Source organism: Anser anser, assembly GCF_964211835.1.
Source record: "Anser anser genome assembly, chromosome: 2".
NCBI lineage: Eukaryota > Metazoa > Chordata > Aves > Anseriformes > Anatidae > Anser > Anser anser.
Genome location: NC_139721.1, coordinates 9,629,135 through 9,653,401, shown reverse-complemented (window position 1 = coordinate 9,653,401; position 24,267 = coordinate 9,629,135). Strand labels below are relative to the sequence as shown.

The window sequence follows — 24,267 nt, the reverse complement described above, 5'->3', positions numbered from 1 at the left end:
TTGCAGACCTTTGCAGAAAGGTATTTCCAGCATCAAATTAGATTTTGAATTCTTAGGCGAGGGAAAAAAAAAAAAGATCCCTGGCACTTACATTGTAGAAACATTTCTAGCTTAACAAGCTAAGACTCCATTACCCTACTAATAAACACAAATTTGTACACCAAAAAGACTTCTGTATTTCTCCTGGTAACAAATGTAGTAAGAAGGATAAAAATAAGTAAGGTCAAGATAGAGGTGGCGATTAAAAAGGGGACAAAAAAGAAGCATACAACCTCTGGCTTAACCGTAGGAATGACCTTCAGGCCTGTCCTTTCACCAGAGTGAAAGAGAGACTGTGTGTGTGGCCATGTGGTCCCAACAGGGTTTTGTTGCTTTTTCACAGAAGCCTTAAAGAAAAAGTTTCCCATATTCATCACAATTAAATCCACTGTTGTCCTCAAAAATCTCACTTGCCACACTGCTCTTACAAAACCTCAGCATTAGCCCACGGGTATTTAAAAACCCTTACATACAATGCAGATCGATACTGTCACTTTAGAAATAGAATATAACTGTTTGCTACACTTTTGAGCAGGGACTCGACTTTCAGCTGTATTCCTTCAGGAAATAAACCCCCTACTACCATCTCCGGAGTTTCTCTTTCACACTCACCAATAACGTTTAGGCCTCTTGGCCAGCATCAATCAAACCTGACAAAATAGCCCCCAAGATCAGTACCAGAGCACGTTATTAACTGGATTCTGAAAAGTTCCCCCTGAAATATAAAAATGTGCTGTTGGTTTAGGGCACTTTTTCAGAATATTTTTATATCGCCTACCTCTGAACCTTACAATACTAATAATTAGTAGTTTGGGCTTGGCTCTGCCTAACGATCTTGTTGCAAGGTATTTCATTCAAAGTCAGAAGTTACATTCTTACAGCTCTCTCCTGTAAATTTGTTTCATATTTGTTTTAAAGACTTATTGCCTAACACTTCCATTCACTATTTTAGAAGTCACAATTGTTAGCAAATGAAATCAGTCAATGCAGTTCTGTTTCAAATCATTCACTTTCAGTCTTTCAGTGATGCCATGGCTGGATTTAAAATGTTCTTTTTTATTAAAAAAAAAAAAGTACCTTTTTTACCTTTTTTCCCTTTTCTTGTTTTTAGTAACAGAAGACCATTTCACTAGACTTCAGCCTGCATGCGAGAACCAACTTTAAGTCATGTAACTTTAAGCGGCTCTCTTCTCGGCGAGGGCTCGACGTAGAGCCCAAGTTCCCATGACTACATGCTACACACTCCGTTGGGATTTATCTGAGCAGCATACTGAGCAGAGGGCACCAAAGATCACCTTCACAGTTTCCTAACTGATGAGCAAACATGAAGACGCCTGTTGGGAGTTCAAAAAAAAAAAAAAAAAAAAAAAGAGGCAGTACTCCTCTAAAAAACATATGAGCTACCTACCACAAAGTTATAAGTACTTCCCAAAGCGTGCCTAAAATGTATATAAAATCTCAGAAGGCAAAGCTAATTAATCTGCCATGACTGAGACTTTGACTTACGGAGATACCGAGAAAGTTTTCCTGTTTTTTTCCCCCCTCACATCAGTCATATTAGGTAAAAGGAGATTGCCAGCTTATTGTAATCAATTGTTTCAACTACTATCAAACGAAGAGTAAAAACCAATTTCACACTAGATGAAAAAGATCTGCAGCATCTAAATGTAAGAGCATCCTCAACTTCGTTTTTGTGAAACGTGCTATTGTAGATACGGGATGTTGCTGTCAATATTATCTCTTTCTTCACATCTTCAGTATCGTGACCAGGAGTCACCCCCCATGAGCAGTCACTGGGGCCTCTGTTTATATTTTAGAGCACTCAATTACGCATTTTTACTTCTTTGGTGCAATTTGCCGTTCAGTGTAAGAACAGCAGTCATTATGCTAAACTTCACTTATTGGCCAAGAATTTTTTTTTTGTGTGTCTGTTTCTTCTAGGCCAGTCTGCCACCGAAAGCATACTTCTTCGAAAACTGAAGATTGCTTATGACCCGTTACACAAGAACCAGATCTTGAGTACAAAGCTCCCTGTGGTGCAGGACTGTTTCTAACTGCCATATATAAAACGTTATGAGGTTTGGAAAAGCTGGCTTTAGGGCTGTTGCTGCTGGAGTCTCTTGGATTCTTTTTAATTATTTTATAAAAAATAAAGAACCAAAACGTTATGATTTATCTGTTGCAGTTATATACAGATGACCCTTCAATGGAAATTAAGCGATAGAAACGAAAGAAAAAAATCTTTCACTTCAGACATAAAATAGATCTTACCAGCACAGGCTAATGAACAAAATCTCTGCAGACTGCCAACTAAAACAGAAAGCTGACTTAGAAACAAAACGCTACTGCTCTCTTGCGTGGTTCCATCTGCCTCCCTTGACAGAGTACCTCTTTGCTTAAAAATGATCTTACGTCAGAAAAGCATAAAATCACGGTAGATCAACTGACCATATAGCAGTTTTAGTGCTAACTAGAGCTACATGTTTCAAGAAAATCATGAGCAGGCAGAAACCCAGATCCCTTACCCTTGTCCTACAAGTCTTTCCATGCATTAGACTAAGGAAATGTCACAAAAACTGAAGCATGAAGGGAAAGTTACACGTGGGAAACTACGAAGAAAGGCTATACACTAAAAACCAACAAAACAAAAAATCCCTCACACAAACAAGAATACGTTCCCAACTCTAACCTTACGTAAGTGTCCGTGATGATGAAGCACACTGAGAAATCTTCTCCCTTCGAGTTATGTTAGATTATACCAAACTGGCACTGTGAACAACAGCATTGATCATTTGGCTCCGGCTCAGCCTAACGCAATTACTTCACTGATGTAGCATGCATGCATGCATCTGTTACAAGACCAGTCCACACCAACAGATCTTCCAACCCTAGCAGATCAGCACAGTGGAAAACAAAATAAGCAACAGGCATTGGATTATTTTTTTTTTAAACATATCTGCTGCCACATTTTGTACTCCACTCATCAGTTAAATATTTATTAACAAGCGTATGACAAGACCTAATTGTCAGAAAGCGTACTTTCAGTTTCCAACATCTCAATGAAGAGCAAAAAAAGAAAAATAACGCTATTGAAGATGCTCAAGTAGTACAGGAGCACAGTAGTAAAACAAGCATCAGAAACAACTGTGGCTGTTCCTTGTTGTACCAGCAGCTTCCAAACGATCCAGGTACTGCAAATTCTTATCTAGCCAGTCTGCCTAAAGGGAACTTCAGCATTTAAGCTTAACCTACGTATTTCATGACAATCCTACAAAACAACTGCTTTAGAACAGGCTGGTCATGATAACTGAGTTATCCTCCATGTGCAAAGACATCCTTTCAGCTGGAGCTGGGACACAGTGAAATGGTTATCAAGACAGTCTCGTGGAGATCCCACACGTGCAGCACTTATTCTCTGAACAGATGTCATCATTACCTAAAAATCCAAACTAGCTCACGCAGTAATATCAACTCAGGGATTAAAATCCACTCTTCAAAAATCTATCTGAGTAACAAATCACGGAACGACTGCAAATATAAGAACACATTTGGTAAGAACAAAGCAGAAGCTATTATTTTAAGACGCTGCATCAGTGATCTGTCTATACCATCTTAGGATTTCCACAATTGGATTGTTTTCTAAGTGATTAACCACCCATTTAGATAATCCACCTCTTTATGGGAACGGTATTATAAAAGCTTCTCCCACTGTCATGCAGAAATATGAAGTTAAAAAATGTCTTCAACATACAAATGTAATGCTGTACTACAGAAAACAACACAGAAAGGAGCAAAGATTTCAGTTTCTCTTGAATTAGACTACAATATATGGTTTTGTTCCTTCCCCTTGGGGTTTGAAAAGAACTCATTATTTTAGCATTAGAAAGAATGAACTTTAAAATCTGTGTTTACTGATGGCCAACAGATAACACTCACACTTAAAGAAAAGTTATGATTAAAATATTTCTTGTGGCTCTTTAGTAATTACTCAAATAGTAGATTCCTAACCCCAGCTACAAAGCTGACAGGGTCTTTTTGTTGTTGTTGCTCTGGTGCAACTGGATGACAAAAAGAGTTTTGCCTCTTTAGAAGAAAAAAAAAAAAACTCGCAAACTTTCAAAAGTTTCAATCGTTTAAACAGTGTGAAACCTTTCTAGTCAATCTGCTACCTACTAGCGTGTACTTACTATTTTCTCCTTTGAGAATATTACAACAGATTTGAGTAAAGTTTAGTTTTACTATTTAAAAATAAGTCACACTGAAGTCTTCAGAAAATCCTTCCTGGGCTCCTGATGTTTTGAGGTATGCCTTTGTGTTTTGTTGGGCTTTCCAAAGACTTACCAAAAACCTAAGGAGTCTTAATTAGTGAAAATGCCTGCTCTGATACTTTACCTGAAATTTGTCCCAAAATTGCATCTATCTGGATCCAAACTCTAATCTGAAAAGAATCATATCTGAAGAGAGTTGTAACTAGGAGGGAACATGCATCAATCTACCTAGAGAGCTGAATAAAGTGTACTTCTATTGGAAGAAAGACAAGTGAAAAAAAAAAAAAAAACAACAGCAGTTGATTCCATCATCTACTTTATTATTTCAGAAAACTTACTAATTGTGATTAAGGTACAGTAAATTCACAATTCTGTGGTGCCTTCATAGAACTAGATACAGACGCACATACACATAAACATGCAAACAACTATTTCTTTTTTGTCACATTCTTAACGAAAAGGTGGTTTAGATCTTATCACTGATCTGAGCTACAGCAAGAACTACCTCGGACTGAAAGGCCATGAAACAGATCCAACTTCTGTTAATCTGTTTAATTTCCCTAGTGTTTCAGTCCATAAAATAGTTTTAGTTCTGTCTTATTTAGAATAAAGAAAATAATTTGTTTATCCAAAAATGACCTTACAGTCTCTGGGGTAGGGGCAGCTTGTTTTGAATTATGTTCACTTTAAATCGAGCTAAGAGACTTCACACTGCAGAGCCCTAACAGCACAGAGCTTGACATTGTCTGCAAAAGCCTACTGAGGCCCCAACCCACATGCAACATTAGGTTAAAAATCAAACAGCTAAAAGGATGGGATCATCCTGTTTGCCTTAATATAGTGGGCTCAGAATTGAAGTTCAGGAGCTGCTTGAAGAGCTCTTCAGTCATCCACGATGCACGGACAATAGCAGCTGTAATAAGAACCACATAACAGCCACTTCAACCGTTCAATTTCAATCCGCTGTTTCATATGAATCACAGCCTTGGGTAAGCAGATGTACAGAAACCAACGCAGCTTTAAAGTAGCACCAGGAGAACTGTGTATGCAAGCTACAACTACAGTAAAGCCATACAGTCAAAGACTGTAATGGAGCACATCACTCGCCACATTCTGCCCATCTGCATTTCTTCATGCAAATTAATACAGATGAATTTGGGAGAGTTGCAGGTCTTCTGCAGTACCTATCAGCAAAGTATGTCTGTATCGTTTCCCGTTAAGTAAAGCTTTCCAGTACTGACAGATAATCAAAAAACACAACCCAAGTCCAGAATCAATTTAAGCAGCAGACATTAAATAGAGCACACAAAATAGCTGCAAAAAATAAATGTATGAAATAACGCAAGCACTAGAAGCACCCAGTATTCTCTTCTGCTCTGATTTATTACTATCAAATCCAACATTAAAACTTTGAAAATACACACAACCCACAGAAATGGTACAAAAAAAACAACTGTATATTTGTCTGCTATATTTAAACTGCCCTCATTTGAGTTTATTTGGAAGGGCATTACAACATTATTACACTCTGAGTGTATCTCCCAAGTTATGAAAGCATTTTACTGTATTCTTACCCTGAAAGTCACCAGTGATGGGAGAATGCACGTTTAACTCTATGAATGCTGTCATCGCTACTAGCAAATACAGAGTGGCTGTACCTATTCTACATAGTTAAGACCAGGGGGCAGCAATACTGTCAAACACAAAACAGGTTGATTTCTCACAAGTCTACAAGCAACCATGGCCTAGTTACAGAAAAAAGCAGTTATAGGTATGGAAAAAAGTTGCTGAAGTTAGTCAAAGTTACGTAATTTTTTAAAAGTAAGACACATGATTTTAAATGCAATCTCACAGTCATTCTATTACCTAGTCAGTTTCTGTAAACAACAGCACTAGGAAAATTTTGAACATAGAAACTTTTTCTACCAAGCCAATACTAAGACATCTTAGTCCTATGGAATCAGACTTCCCATTTCCAGGACCACCAGAAGAACGCTATGATCAATATCCTTTCCTCGCATGCCAAATACTTTGCTCCTACCAACACATTCAGCAAAACTAAAAAGAATCTGAAATCCATCTCCAAGACAGGCACTGGCTCCTCAAGTATCGACAGATACTTGTCAAACTGAAAGCGTAATCCAAAGCGAGAACGTACTGTGGTTTATGAAGCAACAGCAAAAAACTGTCTTCTTCCAGTGTCGTTATGCTAGAACCTTCAACTGAGTGCAGGGTAAGAGATGAGCTACACTTTAAAAAAAAAAAAAGTCCTTTGGAAGACATTTCCTCATAGCTGCTGACCTAGTCCCTAAGAAATCTCATTGAGACCTCAAATAGGAAGCAATAGCCTGATATCCCATAGAAAACAGCTCTGTAACTTTGCCTTCTTTAACACATATGCTCCTTGATAGCGAAGCAGGATGGACATTTAAATGTCACTAATAATAAGCAAAAAAAACCAACACTGAGCCTTCAAGGTTGAGATGATGAGACAATCTGACCGCTTCTACTGCATTATTTTGCTCTCCTTCTACCCCTTACTTCATTTTCCTCTCTCCAAACGTATCCCTCCATCCTCCACCTCAGTTCTCAAAGTCTCCCTCCAGGTTTCTGCGGTCGGATTTCTGCGTTGCCTTGATCTAACGACTAGGGGAAACCTCTCATCCTCCCAAACCGAAATCAACCTCCAGAAGCCCAACATCCACGCTTTTTCCCTGCTGCAACACCCTCCAGCACCAAGAGCGCGGAGCAGTACGATGCTGGCACCTCAGTTCCAGCAGCCGCTCCGTGCGCCGATCTTTGGGATGTCAGGGCAGGAAAGCTTTCTGTGACCGCCTCAACACAAGCGCAAAGTCCCACGATTAGAAGAGGAGAAGAGATTACACGCATACCAATGCCTCCAGCTCCCGTGGATTTGGGCTGCAAACGCTGCCCCGTCCTGATGCTCCTTAGGAAAGCTAAAATATGAAGAAACAAAAAAAAAAGGGGGGGGGGGGGAGCAGCGAGGCTCGGTTACCTCTTCCAGCAGCGTGACCGTGTTCCTGCAGTTCTGCAAGCGGGTGGTGAAGCTGGAGGTGGTCGGGGAGTTGTAATCCTCGGTGGTCTCGGCGATGAACTCCGACACGGTGATCTGGTCCGGCATGATCCTGGGGAGGCACACCGATCCGGCGGGGGGGGGGGGGGGGGGGGCCAAGTTTTGGGGGGGAAAATGAGGGTAAACGGGGAAAAAAAAAAAAAAAAAAGCAGAGGGAAGATGTTAAGAGGCGGCAGAGCCCCGCAGCATCCAGGCGGCTGAGTCGCAGGGAGAGGCTGAGGCTCCTCGCCCCCCACACCCTCCTCCTCTTCTTCCTCCTCCTCCTCCTCTTCCTCCTCCCGGGCAGGAGGCGAAGGGGGGCGAGGCCCCGCCGGTGGGGAGCAGCTCCCCTCGGCTGCCTGCGGGGCCGGGGCCGCCTCTGAGGAGCGGGAGGAGGAGGAGGAGGAGGAGGAGGAGGAGGAGGAGGAGGAGGGAGGGGAGGAGGGCGGGAGGGCAGCAACACCCGCCGCGCTCAGCCCCTTTTCCCCCCTCCCTCCGCCCCTCGCTTGTCCCCGAGCTGAGCTTGGGGCTCGGGCGGGAGGAGGAGGAGGAGGAGGAAGAGGAGGAGAAGGGACAGGGACGGGGGTATGGCGGCGGGAGCTGGCGACAAGGAGGGGAGGGGGGGGGGGGGGCTCCGCCGCCGCTGACAGTCACCGGGGAGCCGCACGCGCTGCCCTGCGCCCGCCCGCACCCGTTACGTGGGCCAACGAGGAAGTGCTCGGCGCAGGCGCGCCCGCCCGCCTCGCCCCCTGCCGGAGGAAGGGGGGGGGGGGGGGGGGGGGGGGGGGGAGGTGGGTTTAAAATTAAAATGTTTTTAAATTTAAAATCGAGATGTTATTAACATCGACGTTAAACGAAAAGGCGGCGCGGGGGGGGGGGGGGGGGGAGCACGCGCGCGGGCGGTGGGTTTCTGAGTGAAAGTGAATAGGTAAATACTATTAAAATGTGAACTGTATAACTAATGGAGGGGAATTAATGGCAAATAAATGCTAACTATAAAAAGATAAATATTAACCATATAACTAATACATGGAAATTAATGGCTTAACATGATCGATCGTTAATGATTTTTAATTAATAAGATCGATAATGAATGACTTAATTAATAATAATAATAACTGCTGGCAGACTGCTGAGGGCTGACCGGCTGTGACATCCCGCTTCCCTGGCCGGTACCAGGCTTGGTTTCTGCATCCCGGCGCCAGCAGAGATAAATCCCAGGGGTGACAGCACGTTTTGTTTTGTTTTATGTTCCCCTAAGTCCATCGCAGGCAGTTAAAACCTCGATTGGCACTCACAAGCCCTCGTACTCCAGGCGCTTTATGATACAAAGCATGAAGATACCGACTATCGTCCAGCAACCGCACTATGATAAAGTCATCACCATAAGCAACCTGTGCAGATTTTTCCCCTCCTTACACCCAGGTACTTTTTAAGGGCCCTGCTCTGTCTCAGCAGCACTCTGGAAGCCTCCAGCACCGAGCTGCTCTCCCAGTCCCACTTCTGACTTGTACGGGGCTCCTTGATGGCTGGGGCTCAGTGGCTCTGACCCCGGTGGCAGCAGCACCAGCACCAGCCTGAAACCCCCATCCCAGCCCCACTGTCTTCCCTTTGTGCTGTTCATCGAGTCCGCACCCTTTCAAAATCACTATTTCTTCATAAGGCAAAGTGTTAAAGTGTCCTTTTTTTCGTTACCACATCATGGAACTCTGGGAATTGATGGACAGTGATAAGGAGGTTTTATTTTTCCTTTTTTTTTTTTTTTTTTTCTTAAAGCTTAGATTCAGGGGCCCATATGTGCCTTTATAAAGAAGGCTGGGTCTCAGGAGACTCGAGTAATTATGGTCATCTGCCGTTTCAGCCTGATTTATTTAATCAGAGTATGTGTTTTCCTTCTCTTTGTATTTGGGATGCTCTCCACAAAAGCCAGGAAATTCAGGACTGGTAAATGCCCTGACATGTGAATAATTGAAAATGAACAATATGATATGGATACATCCAATTCAAGGGTTTTAGCATTCTGTACGTCAGCACCTGCTCCCGTGCTACAGCACACTTAGGCTGGTACATGGTTTTCAATGTAATTCTAACAAAACACTCAGAAACTGCTTAAAATACCAACAAGAGTCTGCAACGCCTGAGTAAGCATTAAAAGGAGATACCTGCTTGGTTTATACCCATAAAAAATGGTGTCACCAGCAGGATTTGCAGGCAGCTCTGCCAGCAAAAATATGATCAATGCTCCAGAGACATGGTCCTGGCTGTGGTTTCTGTGCCATGGCAGAAGCCCTTCATGGCCGTGGGGTTGCTTTGGGGGCTTATGATGGCACCAGTGGCCGTGGGATGTCACGGGGCTGTGAGAGGTAGGGTGGGCAAGGGGAGGAGGACACCAAGAAAAGAAGCACGTGGGAGTTGCACTGGAAAAAAAAAAATGGAGCAGGCGGAAAAAAAAGGAAGAAAAAAAAAAAGATTGAGAAAGCGAACGGAGTAGGTAGGAAGAAAATCAATTGAGGATCGTGTTCATAAAAGCAGTGGAGGAGGAAGAGAGAGCAAGGAGATAAAAGTGGTTGACAAGATGAAGAGCAATCTGGAAAAGAGAGTGGAGAAGAGTGGTTGGGGGGTTTGGGCTGGGAAAGCATTGTTAGAAGAAGTGAAAAGAGCTATTCCAGCACGCCCATCATGTCTGGATACTGGATAGGCGATGGATATGTCCCCAGGGCCAAACTGGGCCTCTGTGGTCACCCTGGGTGACGCATGGCACCATGCGGGCCATGGCCTGTCACGCAGCTCTCCCTGCCTCAGGCCCAGTGCCCGGGGCCGCTGCAGCCGGGGACCTGGGCCTGCCCTGGCAGACTTCATATGAGGGTAAATCCATGACAGCATTTATCCGGGTTTGGTGAGCAGAGTGCTCCCACTGCTGTGTGTTGCTTTGTTCCTTTCCAGGCTGGTATTTTTAGGCTTATGCATTGGTCTTTGGATGGTGAAATAACCTCCTCTGCTCTCCTAGGCGGACTTTTCCCCATGGAGTGTGTACAGATTTCAGTAGGGATGGGTTCTTTAATATTACTGAGAGAAAATTTAAACCTTGGAGCTGAAGATCATTGAAGAGGAAAGGAGACAGGCCGGGGGAACTGGAGCAGCAAAGAGTGGCAGGAGTGAGGCATAGCTGGGCAGCAGTCACTGAGCTTATGTTTCCTCATCAGGCAAAAAATGATCTTCTAACGTAAAATATTAAATATAAAAAAGCAGAGAGAATACAGAAGAATAACAGGAAATAAGGAGAAAAGCACAAGTCCTAGAGATGAAAAAGTTGTCACCAATGATAATTGCCTGTTAGTCTGTTTTTTCAACAGTTCTTAAATTGTTCACTTTATTCTTTATAAAGAATGTGGTGCTCAGTTCTGCTGCTTTGAAGCAGCATTTGGTATTTCCCTATATAAATGCTTGTACAGAAAATAACCCTATGGGCATGACCTCTTTAGACTTAGATTATCTCCCCACTTAAACTCACTGGAAGCAGGATTAACTAATTAGCAGCATGTTAATAAAAAATAAATGACACAATTTGCCTATCAAAATGTGCTTATATTTAACCTAGTCAAATTATATAACTGTTTCAGATATCTTTCGGTGGATTTCAGATTTAACCATGTTTCCTGTTTTGAATGTGATCAGCATCTGAGATTCACTTCTAAATGTGTAAGATGCACCTCTCTATAAATTGTCACTAACTGAAATCACTGTTTCACTTCACAAATGCCAAAGAATAATCAGCAGAGTGTGAAAGTTATATTTCACGGCGTCTGCTCTAACGATGTCTGCGTCTGGGCTCCGGGGGCAGGCTCTGCTGCAGCCTTGTATCGTGCAAGGCTTGCCAGCAGCAGCCACACTTATCTCACTCCTCTCAGTTCCCTGAAGGGAAAGGCATCGCTGTGTCCATCCTTGGACATGCTAGCATGGGTGAGAAGGGTGCAAGCAGCCCTGGAAACACAGCTCTTTGCTGGTGATACACCGCAGTCAAGGAAGTTGTGCTGTTCTGCTATCCCACCCAGTGATTCAGTCTGCAAATCCGTTTGATTCCTTTGGCCTTTCTTACAATGATTGCTAACAGGAGAGTTAATTATAGCTATAAGTGCACCTTAGCATGTTGATAATATTTCTGCAGGATTTGTGATACCACACAAATACTGCTTAGGGAGAGGCTGAACAGCATAGCAACACCAGCAGAAATTACTAACGCAGGTGTTTTGCAATCAGCTGACTAGCAACTGTGGCATTTTTCATTTTATAGTACTCCAGTCATCGTGTATTTAGATTGAGATCAACAGCTCATTCACAAGAGCCAAGCAATAGTCATCAGGTGACGATGACTGTCATCATCGCAAACTTTCAAACATCACGGATATGGGCCAGGGGTGAGCAGCTACACTGCGCTTGCACAGCTCCTCGTGGCATCAGCCCCATTAACTACACAAACCACACAGTGGTGTGAGAGAGAACAGGGAGATTATCTTTCTACTAGAGGTATGGAGACAGATAGAGAAGGGTGTGGCTCCGCTGAAAGAAAGCAGGATGTATTTTTGGTTGTGTAGCCGTGCAAAGTCAGCTCTTCAGCACCGCCGTGCTGCAGCGCGTGGCGGGGCTCCTCCGGGTGTGATCACGCAGAGAGCAGCCCCAGGACCACCCCAAGGCCACCGCTGCCTGCTGCATGGAAAACAAGCTGGCAAACACACCTCAGGTGTGGCAGCCTCCGGGTTTTGGGAAACGAGCTTGACCCGGGTCCCTGGCTGGGTGCCAAAACCGCTCCCGAGCATGCTCAGACAAGCTGCCACCTGCATCATGTGCAACCTGCCAGCGTGACTGTGAGAAGAAGGAAATCGCTGTGTGCATGGCTGCTATGTGGATGGCTCTCCTTCCCCAGTACGAACATAGTCATTCCAGGATCTCACATGTCAACTCTCCCTTTTTTTTTTTTTTTTTCCCCCGCACAAAGAGATGATGCTACTTTGTGCCTACGTTCATTTCTTTACTTGTGAGTTTCCCATCTTGGCTATTACTGCTAACAAAATTAGTGTAGATCAGGCATTAATGTTAAATGAAAACATCAGATCATTGCAATGCGTGTCTTTGTTAGTAAACTACCATAGTTGTTCTTGTTTTGCTCCTTAGCATCTTCATGAGCACAGAGAGTATCAGAATAGCAACAGAAGTAGTAGAGTGCTAAAACCCATCAGGAAAATATCCTTAGGCTATATTACTATACTACACTGATATTCTGGACAAATCTGTGGTTTGGTGTTATATTCACGCATTTCAGCTAAACACAGCAGTCAATATTACTTCCTGCCTTCGTAGCTACCCTGAATCCCTGTGTGGAAGCACTGTGAGGACCAAGGCCGCCATGGTGTTTCAACCCCCAAGTGAATCATATCATAGAATCACAGAATGGTTTGGGTTGGAAGGGACCTTAAAGATCACCCAGTTCCAACCCCCTTGCCATGGACAGGGACACCTCCCACCAAACAAAGGTTGCCCAAAGCCCCGTCCAGCCTGAACACCTCCAGGGATGGGGCATCCACAGCTTCTCTGGGCAGCCTGTGCCAGTGCCTCACCACCCTTACAGTGAAGAATTACCTCCTAACCTCCAACCTAAATCTCCCCTCTTTCAGTTTAAAACTATTCCCCCTTGTCCTATCATTATCTGGCTAAGCAAAAAGTTGCTCTCCATCTCTTTTATAAGCCCCTTTAAGTACTGAAAAGCTGCAATGAGGTCACCCTGGAGCCTTCTCTTCTGCAGGCTGAACATCCCCAGCTCTCTCAGCCTTCCTTCATTGGAAACGGGCTTCAGCCCTCTGATCATCTTCATGGCCTTTCTCTGGACTAGTTCTAACAGCCCCACATCCTTCTTGTGCTGGGGGCCCCAGACCTGGATGCAGCACTCCAAGTGGGCCCTCACGAGGGCAGAGCAGGACAGGCCCCTGAGGGACACTATTTGTCACTGACCTCCACCTGGACACAGAGCCATTGACCACCACTCTCTGGGTGGCCTTCAGGCCAATTCTTATCCACTTGCATTTGGTCAGAGCCCCCCTGAGAGAACACGTACGCCAATTGCTGTTGTTACATTTATGTAAGTTTATTCTCAGATAACCTCTGACAAAATTAATGGGAAATGCTCATTTAAATTTATGGCCGTAAGTATTAGAGCATCCACAAGTATTTCTGACTCAACTCGTCTTGATTTGAGCGTTGGGTTTAGGGTATAAAAGGAGCTTCAGATCAACAAGAATTTTAGCAGGGTAGGTTTGGCAGCTCGTTTTGGAATATCTCCTGCACTAAAACTCAGGAAACCTTTTTTGTTAATGGAATTCCCACAGCTTTGTTATAAAAAATAAACCCACCCCATTTACGTAAGGGCATGTAACACCACCCCTTGGTACTTCAGCTGGAAACATTCAGTCAGGAGGAGGTTCACCTCCAGGACCAGCGTCCTCTCAGAGAATGGTCCCGTCAGCTAACTGAACCTTGTATGAAGGGTAGCAACCACATTTTTTAACCTGCAGCATGTTTGCACTTTTAATATCACATAAGTGCATAATGTACTCACAGGAAAAGGCAAAGTCTATTTTAGACAGCAAAGCCTACATCACACATTGTGACTGGTGCTAATTTGCTTGAAGGGAACTTGCATGGTAAACTGCAAGTGGTTTTACTTGAGAAAGAAGGCTGTTGGATTTGACATTTGCAAACAAATCTTTAAAATGATTATATTATTGGGACAGAATAGTCAGGTAACTTTCCGGTCAAGGAAAACCATTCATATCTAGATAATTTCTGTGCATGCAGAAAAGCAGACTCCAGATCCAGCAAACATACTGATTGCATTTCTGTATTTTTAAGCTACAGCCTCTTGTAATATGGCTCATGAAATACATGAGCTGCATCAACAATTTCTGTTGTTGCTGTGACTGTTTTGAATACAAGAATCAGCTGATTTCAATTTTCATACTGGCATTTCCAAGCATTTGTCTTCATTTGATATTTAAAAATAGGTAAGAAAACATAAGCAACTGTCTTAGAAACTACAGTATTCATTTAAAAGTATGTTAGCATGAGCAATGGTGGCTTAAACAAAAGGTTCTTTCTGCATTCTTTCAATATTAATGTGATAGCAAAAAGAAAACCCATTGTGTTCTCATTATAAGTGACATTTTGGTTACATTTGTGTTTTTAACACTATATGTACCAAATGAAAATTCCAAACATACAACTGAATGATATATTTTGCATCTTATTTACTTGAATATCCTGTGCAAGGTGCTTAACTGAACGAGAGGTAACCCCAACAGCTATCTCAAAGGCCAGCTGAAAATAACAGCACTGAAAACGGAGCAGAGCATTGAGTTACGCAAGATTAAACCAACTAATTTGCTGATTCAGTGTTGCCTTTGTTGTTTTGGGTTTGTCATGCAAGATCAAGAGCCATGCAGACAAACACGTAACAGCATTCCGGGCTCACAGTCACAACAAGAAGCACAGCTCTGGAACCTCTGCAGCCTCCAAAGGGAAAAAACAGCAAAATGTCAGCCAGCAGCAAGGGGAAGCAGGCTGATGATGGAAGGGATGCTCACTTTTTGTTGCAGGTGTGCTGAATTTGGTATTTTTGTTGCATGCAGGGTTTTTTGTTGTTAGAGACGCTAATTTACAAAACCTTACTCTAGTTCATCAGAAGCATAGTACCACGTGTGTCAGGAGGGATCAGATTCAAACACAGTCCTTAAACATTTACAGAATATAAAAACCCAGCAATATATTCTTATATAAGGACCGTGTTTTGGAGAGTTCATGGAGCTCAAACTCTTGGGGATGTCAGAGGAGCCTCTGGCATATGTAACCCTTGTCTGTGGTGCAAGTGATAGCCTGCTCCTTGCTGATGGAGACAGCCACTCTTGGGCTGCTGGCCCCACAAGAGCTGCTGGCCCCACAAGAGCTGCTGGCCCAGCAGGACCTGCCAACATGTGCCAGTGAGGGTGAGAACCTGCAGGGGAAGCCTGTGCGTGGTTATGCTGACCCCGACCAAATGCTTGGACGGTTTTTGGGAAGGGCATGGCAGACACGTTTGCAGGCAACAGGAGGAGTTAAACGTTGGTTAGCGTGAGAGTAGGGGTTGCAAAGCACAAGACGAAGCCGGTGTAGCATGAAGGGGGACTCTGTGATTAAACCGAGAGAAATAAGAGTCTGTTCAAAGCAGGAATCACTAGTAGCTGAATACATTTTTTAAATATGGGAAATAGCAATGACTAAGATTGGAGACTGTTGCTGCAAAAAATGAACATGTTGCAGGGCAGCTGGCATAGCAGGCTCTCCAAAAGAAAAAGAGAATGAAATAAAGCCTCAACCCGCACTGCAAACATTTCAATATTTTCTGTTTCCCTCTGGAAATAATATAGCTGTGTCATTATCCAGGCACATTTCTGGTTCTACCTAAGCTGCTAGATGTATACTGATGGCAGCATGCATCTTGCCTGCAGTGAAACTGGAGGTTCAGGCCAAAATGAACCTGGGAAACAGTTTGAGAACTAAATAAAGGCTCTGTAGACCTTGTGGTATCTTGTCCTTGAGCTGCCACTCGCAGCTGTGACATGGCATTTGATCACTTTGTGCATCATTTCTCTATCTGTGGAATGCAGACAATTGCATGTATTTTTCTGGGTGAAAGCACACTGGGCTCTCCAGCTGAGTAGTGCTATAGCAGGACTGAGTATTTTTATTGTAGATTTTATTGCATGAGTTTTAAAAAACAGCTGAAGGATGAGAAGAGCTCTCAGGCCAAGCAATTTCATCAACATTTTATTGGACAGACAAAAAGGATTGGCAGGCAAATAAAAGGACTGCTTCTACTAGTTGTTCATGATGTGAAAACATAAAGGAAAGAGAGATTATTTATTTTTTTGGGGGAGGGACTGAGCTTCTGCTGTGCTAATCAGATGCATAGAAGTCATTTGCAAACGTGCACATGTATGGACCTACTGAGCTGAAGTTCAAAGGCTGGCTTATAGTGTTGACTGAACATAGTTTGTTTAATGCTCAAAGGATTGTCATCAAGCAAAAATGGCTCGATTTTAAAATTAGGGTCTGAACATTTGTCTATTAAAGCATGCATTTGAATGTCATCTTTGTAGGGTTCTCTTAAAATCCAGAATAGCAGACAAGTGTCTGGAAACTTTTGGAAGCTGGTCTTGCCATATGGACTTAGTCCCATTGAGTCAATATTTACATGATGCTAAATGAAATAAAGAACTTCAAAATTTCAGCCTGGAATTCTATCATAGCATCCCCTCTCTCTGTCTACTTATTTGCTTCTACTTTTACCCGTTTTAGGTCACTAAAAAAGAGCTTGCTGCTTCCTGAGTTAACTGGTTTTCCATTGACTTCAGTGGAGCATGGTCATCAGCCCATCCATCCTGCCCCTAATGAGTTTTTAAATGCATTGCCAATACCATAAAATTCAAAAAGGGAGCAGGAAAGGTTTCAAAATTCTTCTTTTCCTACAAGTTTTTTGGGAAGATAAATGTGAGTGGAGGGAAAAAATATTTATTGTCCCCATGGACAGAAAAGCTTTGCCCTCATCTTGCTCTTTATCAAGAGAATAAGTATAGGAAGAAGATCCTGTGAATGTCTCAGTCATGAGAAAAGTCTCACTAATGGTTTGCAGCTTCTCGGGAGCTGCAGTCAAAAAACAAATCCTCAGGAAATCAGGTTTCATTAAGTTCAATGATTTTACCACTACTTATTTGCTTGTTTGTGGTTGTACTTTGTTTTATTCCTACAAGGAAATGTAGAAGCAGTATGACTCAAAAAAGTAAGTCCTGTTTCAAAATCAAGTGGAAATATCCAGCTTAATAGCTTCATACTTTTCAAAAGATGATTGTTTTACTTCTGGACTCTTGCTTATTTAGGCATCATGGGCTTAAGAAGGAAAAAAAAAATATGCATATGCTTTGTGTGACAAAGCAAATACACCAAAGGAAGATTTATTCAGTTTTCAGAAGATCAGCAGCAGTGATTCACCCCTCTTGGCTGGGCTGGAGTGCAGTATGGCCAACCCTTCCCCTAGGGACAAAGAGAAGATGAAAGACCCACACTGCTGCCATCCCCAAGCGGGGAGCAGCGACCTGTGCCAGGAGAGCTGCATCCAGAGCACCAGGTACAAAGCAAACTAAAGCCTCCACTGCAAATGTTGTTGTTGTAGGGGGTTCAAGTCAGGCAATCCAAATGCCATTTTAGTGGTTCAATGAAATACAGTAAAAGCTTTAAAACAAGAGCACTCACCATCCAGAGACTGAATAAACAAAAGCATATTTAGACAACTGTGTGCTATTCAGCGTTTTGCATCACAAGAAGAAGAGAGTCTCTCCTCTTTCAAGCCCCCGCACAAATCTTGCCATAGATTTTGCAGGCTGATCTCAGAGATGGGTTGTTTGCAAAGTTAAAACAACATCAGTTACCAGATCTGGACACTTGAAAGGAGTTACAGAGTGTCATTTTTATACCCTCCCCATCCAACTTTGAAATCTATGAAAGCAAAGCAAAATACATGATAAATATTATCGTTTGCTCCTGTACTTGCAAAGGCAGTCAGTGTTTTCTGAGGATTCACTGATTTATTTAATTTTTTGACCCTTGGAACGATCAACAGGTTAGATATTTTCTGAAAAGCACTTTCTGGTAACATCCAAAGTGGCATTTAGCAAATAAAACAAAAACAAAAAACTGGCAAGTATTGCAATTGATAAAACCAATTTCTTCGGGGCTTATTTTCCATATATTTTGGTCTACTTTTTACATTTCAAACCTGTTACTTATGCTTAGGTCTTTTTTCTTCCTTACCGATTCCATAATGAATCTCTTGAAGAAAAACTTGAAAGCCTGGAAGCTGAAGATCTCATGTCTCATCTGTCACGACCAGAAACCTACCTAGATGAGGAGAAAAGAGGGCACAAATAAATAGAATTGGCCAAAGCTGTGGGACTGAAAAAGTCACTTATTCAAACAGTTTAAAGCCGCGTTTATTAATTAATTCTTCAGGGACAGCAATTTATCCTACGGTATTTGATTACTGTATTTGATATTGTGAGTTTCATTAGAGTAAACAGACCCATTAGAAATCCGCTGAGAATAGCACCTTGCTGAAAAATGCTACATGAGAGCTTTGTTTAGCTGACTGGGGAAACTCTCGGTGTGTAACTAAATGTGGCAGCACTCGCTCAGCTGCTGTGCGTGCAGGGCAAGGAGCGCTGCCTGCCCTGGCTGTCTGACACTTCCCTCTAGAAGACCCTGTTTTCAGCTATAACTTCAGTTGAACCATTCAGGCTGAAAATTTCCATGTCAGGTGCATGCAGCAAACTTATCCTTTTTTTTTTTTTTTTGGAGGGGGGAGAAAGGCAGATATGATTTGAAGGACAAAGAGTTTGGGTGGAAAAGTGATGTGGCAGGAAGGATGCTGCACGTAGGAGAGGGGGAGGAGGGGATATGGTCGTGCCAGGACATGGACAAGTGGTTCCAAACGCTTTCATCAAACTTCTTCCCTACCACGTGGAAATGGGCCGTACTATTTCCAGTTTAAGACTTGTGTTGATGTGGGGAAAAGAAAGTGGTAGAGATGCTGCAGAGCCTCTGGAGGAGGTGGACAGGACGGGGACACTTCAGAGCCACTGGGTTGAACTCCGCAGTAGGTCCAACAGAGGGAGGCTGCCCCAGAGCACAGCCTTCACTAGAGCACCGATCACAGCCACATGTGGCCGGTCTGCCCATTTCCATCCGAGCACCCCACTTAATTCCTCCGTGAGTCTTTGTTTTCCTCCCTAAGAGAGAAGTTACTTGTTACTGCTGTCTTGTTACTGCTGTCGACCTATTTCCCTAGAGGCTGCTCTAGTTTGTTTATGGGTTTTGTCCTGTTTGTTTTATGTTTCCAAATTTGCCATGTGGGTCTGGAGGGCTGCCAACCCTTAACATTAAAAACAACGTAGGATAATCCCAGTCTCCAAAACATATGGGATTCAATTAAAAATTGCGACATAAAAGTTCTTGGATGGGATATTACTATCTTTCTTTTCCCTTCTGTTTCTGAGCCTTTTTAGGATACTTTCAAAGGATGTGGTCAAAATATGTTTTGCCGTTAGGAGGACTAGAGGCTTCCTTAACCAAACAGATTTCAGATTTTTACGTATGTACATAAAGGATTTGAGATTCTACCATGTGCCACCAGCTTGGCAGCATGGGAGAAAAAAATAGTTACAGCTCTGTCCATAAGACTGAGCAGTGCTTTAAAGGAAGAGCTGTGTTCTTTGATATGAAGTCAAGGATGTAAGGTATCTAACTTATACCCAGAATAACGTATAAGGTATCTACCTTATACCGAACAGAAGTATATGCCTTATATCCAGAATATTATGCTTGAATATTATATTATATGCAGGAAAAAAACTGTTATAAGAAGACCTGGGTGCTGCACTGTTTTTCATGGGCTGGGAAAGGCCTCCAACAGCAGATAACAGAGTACCACAGTCTTAAAACAAAATCACAGCCACTGGCAACCTTGGATCTGGCTCAACCCATGATGACATGTCTGTTTGTTGTTTAACATTACAGCACATCTGTTCCTTTTAATGATATTATCCATCTCCTTAGGCAAAACAGTCACCTTGATGATTGCAGGTTTATGCTATTCAAATCAAAACAATGTTAGATTAAAAAAAAAATTATAATGGCTCATTGCTTTCAAAATGAAATGCTGACCTAGGTTCACAAGTAAGTATGATTTACATTAGATTATGTTTTGAACTGATAGTAATTTATTTATATTTCATCCATTTTTTGTAAGTCCGAAAAGTCACAGAATTTCCTTACTTCCGCTGTAATATGCTACTGAAGATTATTTAATTACCCATTTGCTGTAGGCAGTGTTAACAGCATTTGTGGTCATATCTCAGTGGCTCAGGGTGATTATATTCCCTTTCTAGGTCTCCTGTTCATTTCTGGGCCTCTCAGTACTGCACTAACCAGCAAACAAAGTGAAATATGGAACAAATCCAGAAAAGTATTTGCAAAGGAGTCAGGTTGGTTGAAGTTATCAGGAGTGATTGATGAGAACGAACAATGAGAAGGAAACATACGTGGCTTCCCCAGAGAGAAGAGAGTTGGCCCAGAGATGAAGAAGCTCACGTGGGTCCAACTCCTTGTCTCGGTGGCCTTGGACAGGTTATTAGACCTGCATTCAGATGGCAAATTCCTCAGGCCTTGTACGCACAAGAGCATTTCATCTTTCATAGAGTCTTTCCAAGGCTAAACACAGCTTTTAAGAAACTTGGCCCACAGACAGATGACCTCTTGCCTCTCTGCTTCTTGCCTGAAAAAAAAAAAAAAAAAGGAAGGCTGCCCAAACGTCCCTGGCAATGTGAGGATAATGTTACCAGTTTTATGTAAAGTACTCATGTATGACAGCATGTGAGTGGGAGCAGGGAGTGAATAGGAAATATAAGAACCCAGAATGGATGGAGAACAATGAACACCTGGAGCAATATGATTGCTTTTTGCCTACGGACACCTACAGCTGAAAAGAGAAAGACTAGTTGGGGCTTAAGTAAGAGAAAGAGGCCTAACGAGAAACAGGATGACATTAAAGTCACATGGAAGCTGAGTGTCAACTGAGATGTGTTAACACAATAGCAAATTCTATTAGTCCTCGGATGAGAAAAGCGTTTATTCTTGTGCCTGATTATGAGTACATGCAATCATATTGAATTAATTGGTGCAATCTAAGTGCTTGACTAATCCTAGCTCTTAACTAACAAGTATAATGAGTTGAATCCCCATATTTTAAGCTTTTAGAACTGGTAAAATAGCAAGGAAAGCCAATGAATACTCAGGGTAGAATATAAAAATGGCAATGTATATTGGATAATAGGCAAGAAGAAAATCTTATGCAAGGATTTTGCAGAGGAGAAGAAAAGATCAGGAAATATTTTTGCAGTCTTTAATTACCTGCATTTGATACTGCTTAAACTCTCTGTGATTTCATGCATAAGTCATTTAATGACCTATTTTGGTTTGCTTTTAGTTATGGAGGATTTACTTTTGCTTTCATAATAGAATACACAGTCTGAACAACCTGGGGAGTATATACCTAAGTACATATTTTGCATGCCTAATGAATATTTTAGGACAAATATTAACCAGACAGTTTTCATGAATGTTTGAACTGGAGTTAACCTACCTAGAAAAACTCAAACAAGCAAAAGTTAATATTGTTTCTACAGTCACTGATGTAGCAATAATAGTAGTTGTACACCACCATGCTGAAAATCAACTCCCTTTATGTCCAAACAATAGCATGAATCACAGAATTCTGACCTTGATATACAAATGTGATCATGTAGTAATTATAGCTCTTGTACTTTCTGTATAAACAGACTACTTCATCTGGAAATGCTGTAGAGTACTTCTTCATTCTGCAATTTACAGCTAATGACTGAGCAGAAAGCTTTTATATCCCAAGAAGTTTTAACGTGATGCAGGTATAAAAATCTTATTTGTTGCAAATGAAAAAATTAGGCTGGTTATTTGAACTACTGGGAATCAACTATTTGCTCTATCTAAATTCTGTTGAAAAGCATGTCCTACAAATTTTAAGACTGTTTTCAAAATCATGATTTGAAAAGGTTATTGAAACTATTTTCATGGCCAAAATACAGAATTAAACTACTCAATCCATATAATAACTGACATGTTCTTGAATTAACTGTGAGATTAAAGAAAATATCTTTCATTTTACGCCAAAATCTGCTATAGATTCGTTTTGTTTGTCTATGTTGTTATCCTCCAAACAGGATGCAAGAAACATATGTTCTTCAGTTTCACCCTAATCCATGATTTGGATAATGCTATTAGCATCTGGTCTAACATACTTCAGTGAAGGAAATTTGAGGATATTTGTCTCTGGATGTGTCACCTCAGACCTAATTTTAATATATCCGAAGCAATGAAAGCCCCATTCTGACCTCATACATTAGCAGTGTCCTCAGTGATTCCATAAAAATACACCATCAGAGCACTAGCACACTTATGGGAATGAGCTGAATCGTGAAAGAAGTAATAATAGAAAAGTCATAATTGAATTGCACATACCAAGGCAGTATACATATTTCTTTATTAAGTAGTCTGTTTTACCCTGGATGTCCACACACAGCTGTCCTTACAAGAGGGCTCGAGCAGGTTTTTAGGAATTGCTCTAATTAACCTCCGGGAAGCCAAGGGCAAGGTGAGTTATGCGGTCACTGCCTGGGCTGAGTGCTCAAGGCAGGGAAAGCAGCACTCAGCAAAAAACACAGAGCCTGGCGACCACCAGGACTGGATTCCTTGTCACTGCATCTGTCACTTGTCTTTCTCTTTCATCTCACAGCATCTTTCTCTTTCATCTCACCTTGTGCACTGGTACCTGCCTTACTGCGTGAGCAGATCACTGCATGTCACCTGTCCTGCTCCATGTTCACAGTGGCCTCCACTCAATTTCTGCTTGTTTTACCAGTGATACTTCTATTTCTCTTACAAGTTATGGATGATAATGTAGAATAGCTTAGAGCCCAGGAGAGGCCCCGAAGAACTGACTGACATTCTCTTTGAGTCCGTATTTATAATGGTTTCTGAGAACTGTCAATTACTCAGTTTGTAATCCATAAAATAATTACAATATGACTTTAAATAACTGTAGTTTCTCAATCAAAATGCTGTTTGGTGCCAAAAGCTCTACTAAAGTTCATACTTATTACATCAATAATATTGATTTTTTTTCAAGAAAATGTAAAACCTAAAAAACTATCAAAATAGCTTTCTTGAAATAAAATACATTTCCTTTAATTCCATCCTGGTTGCCATGAATTGCATTACTTTTCACTAATTCCTTTTGAATAGTGCCTGGAATTAGCCATTCCAGTGTTTAACACTGGATTGATGTGAGGTTGAGAGGATTATTAATCCTCAGGTCATTCTATTGAGCTTTAAAATATATTGGCAAAGTAGGAGTTTTCTTCCATGAAATAGCCATGTGTTTGAATATGTATTGAAAATCAACTTTTAAAATTCAGGTAGTTTCTTGTACAACATTCTCATAAAAAAAAATAAAAAAGAACCTTTTTTTAGGAGGTGGCATTGCTGTTAGAATGGAAAATCATTCTCCACCCTTGTCTGATGATACAAACCTCCTATGATTATGAAATGATCATATGATATCTGGGCTGTGCAAAGGGCTATAGAATAGTTGCACTGGACAGCCTAAATCTGCTTTAGGAATTCATGCCACAAAAGTGGGTAATTCTAAGGTTTAACAGTTTTGTAATATATCACCACCGTACAATGTTGCAACGCATCGCTACAGCCAGCCAGAGGGTTTAAGTGCAATTGTTTGGTAATTTTCTGCAATCTTCTTCAAAGGTGAATTTTCAAGACTCAGGTATATGACACAGAGATTTGTGTAAGTATTTAGACTGAAGGACTCTGCAGTCTTTGATGCCTGTCTTTTGTTATTTGTTGAAGGCCTTCAGGATGGTGGTGTTGTGACTTAAACCTCCTTGGATCTACTTACGAGTGACCTTTTTATCACTTCCTACGATATCCATCAGCTGTTTCTTGGGCTCAGGGAAGATTTTTCATTTTGTGGAGGCAGCAGTTAATCAGAGTGCCTGCTTCCCAGCTGCAGACCTCTAGAGAGCTTTCACAGACCCTGTCAAGGGTATTTTCTTATATTTGATGACAAGGCTGCCATCCATAGTCCAAGATTTTGAGTTACTTGCAATCTACTTCTGAAGCCTGTGAGAAGCTCATGACATGAGA

General features: G+C 41.9%; 1 protein-coding gene across 5 annotated transcripts in view; it reads right to left on the bottom strand.

The window, feature by feature from the left end:
* Positions 1–24,267, bottom strand: part of ASAP1 (ArfGAP with SH3 domain, ankyrin repeat and PH domain 1) — a 147,649-nt gene that overhangs the window by 110,110 nt on the left and 13,272 nt on the right. For 2 of the 5 annotated variants that reach the window (XM_083821803.1, XM_083821799.1), the window contains exons 2-3: positions 18,271–18,357; positions 7,324–7,453 (exon numbers count right to left, since the gene is read on the bottom strand). In XM_083821803.1, the coding sequence (XP_083677929.1) occupies positions 7,324–7,453; positions 18,271–18,329 (189 nt within the window). In that variant the 5' untranslated portion in view covers positions 18,330–18,357. Of the gene's footprint in view, positions 1–7,323; positions 7,454–8,034; positions 8,127–18,270; positions 18,358–24,267 lie in introns of those variants that run through there. The other 3 variants (XM_083821800.1, XM_083821801.1, XM_083821802.1) reach the window with 3 other exon arrangements.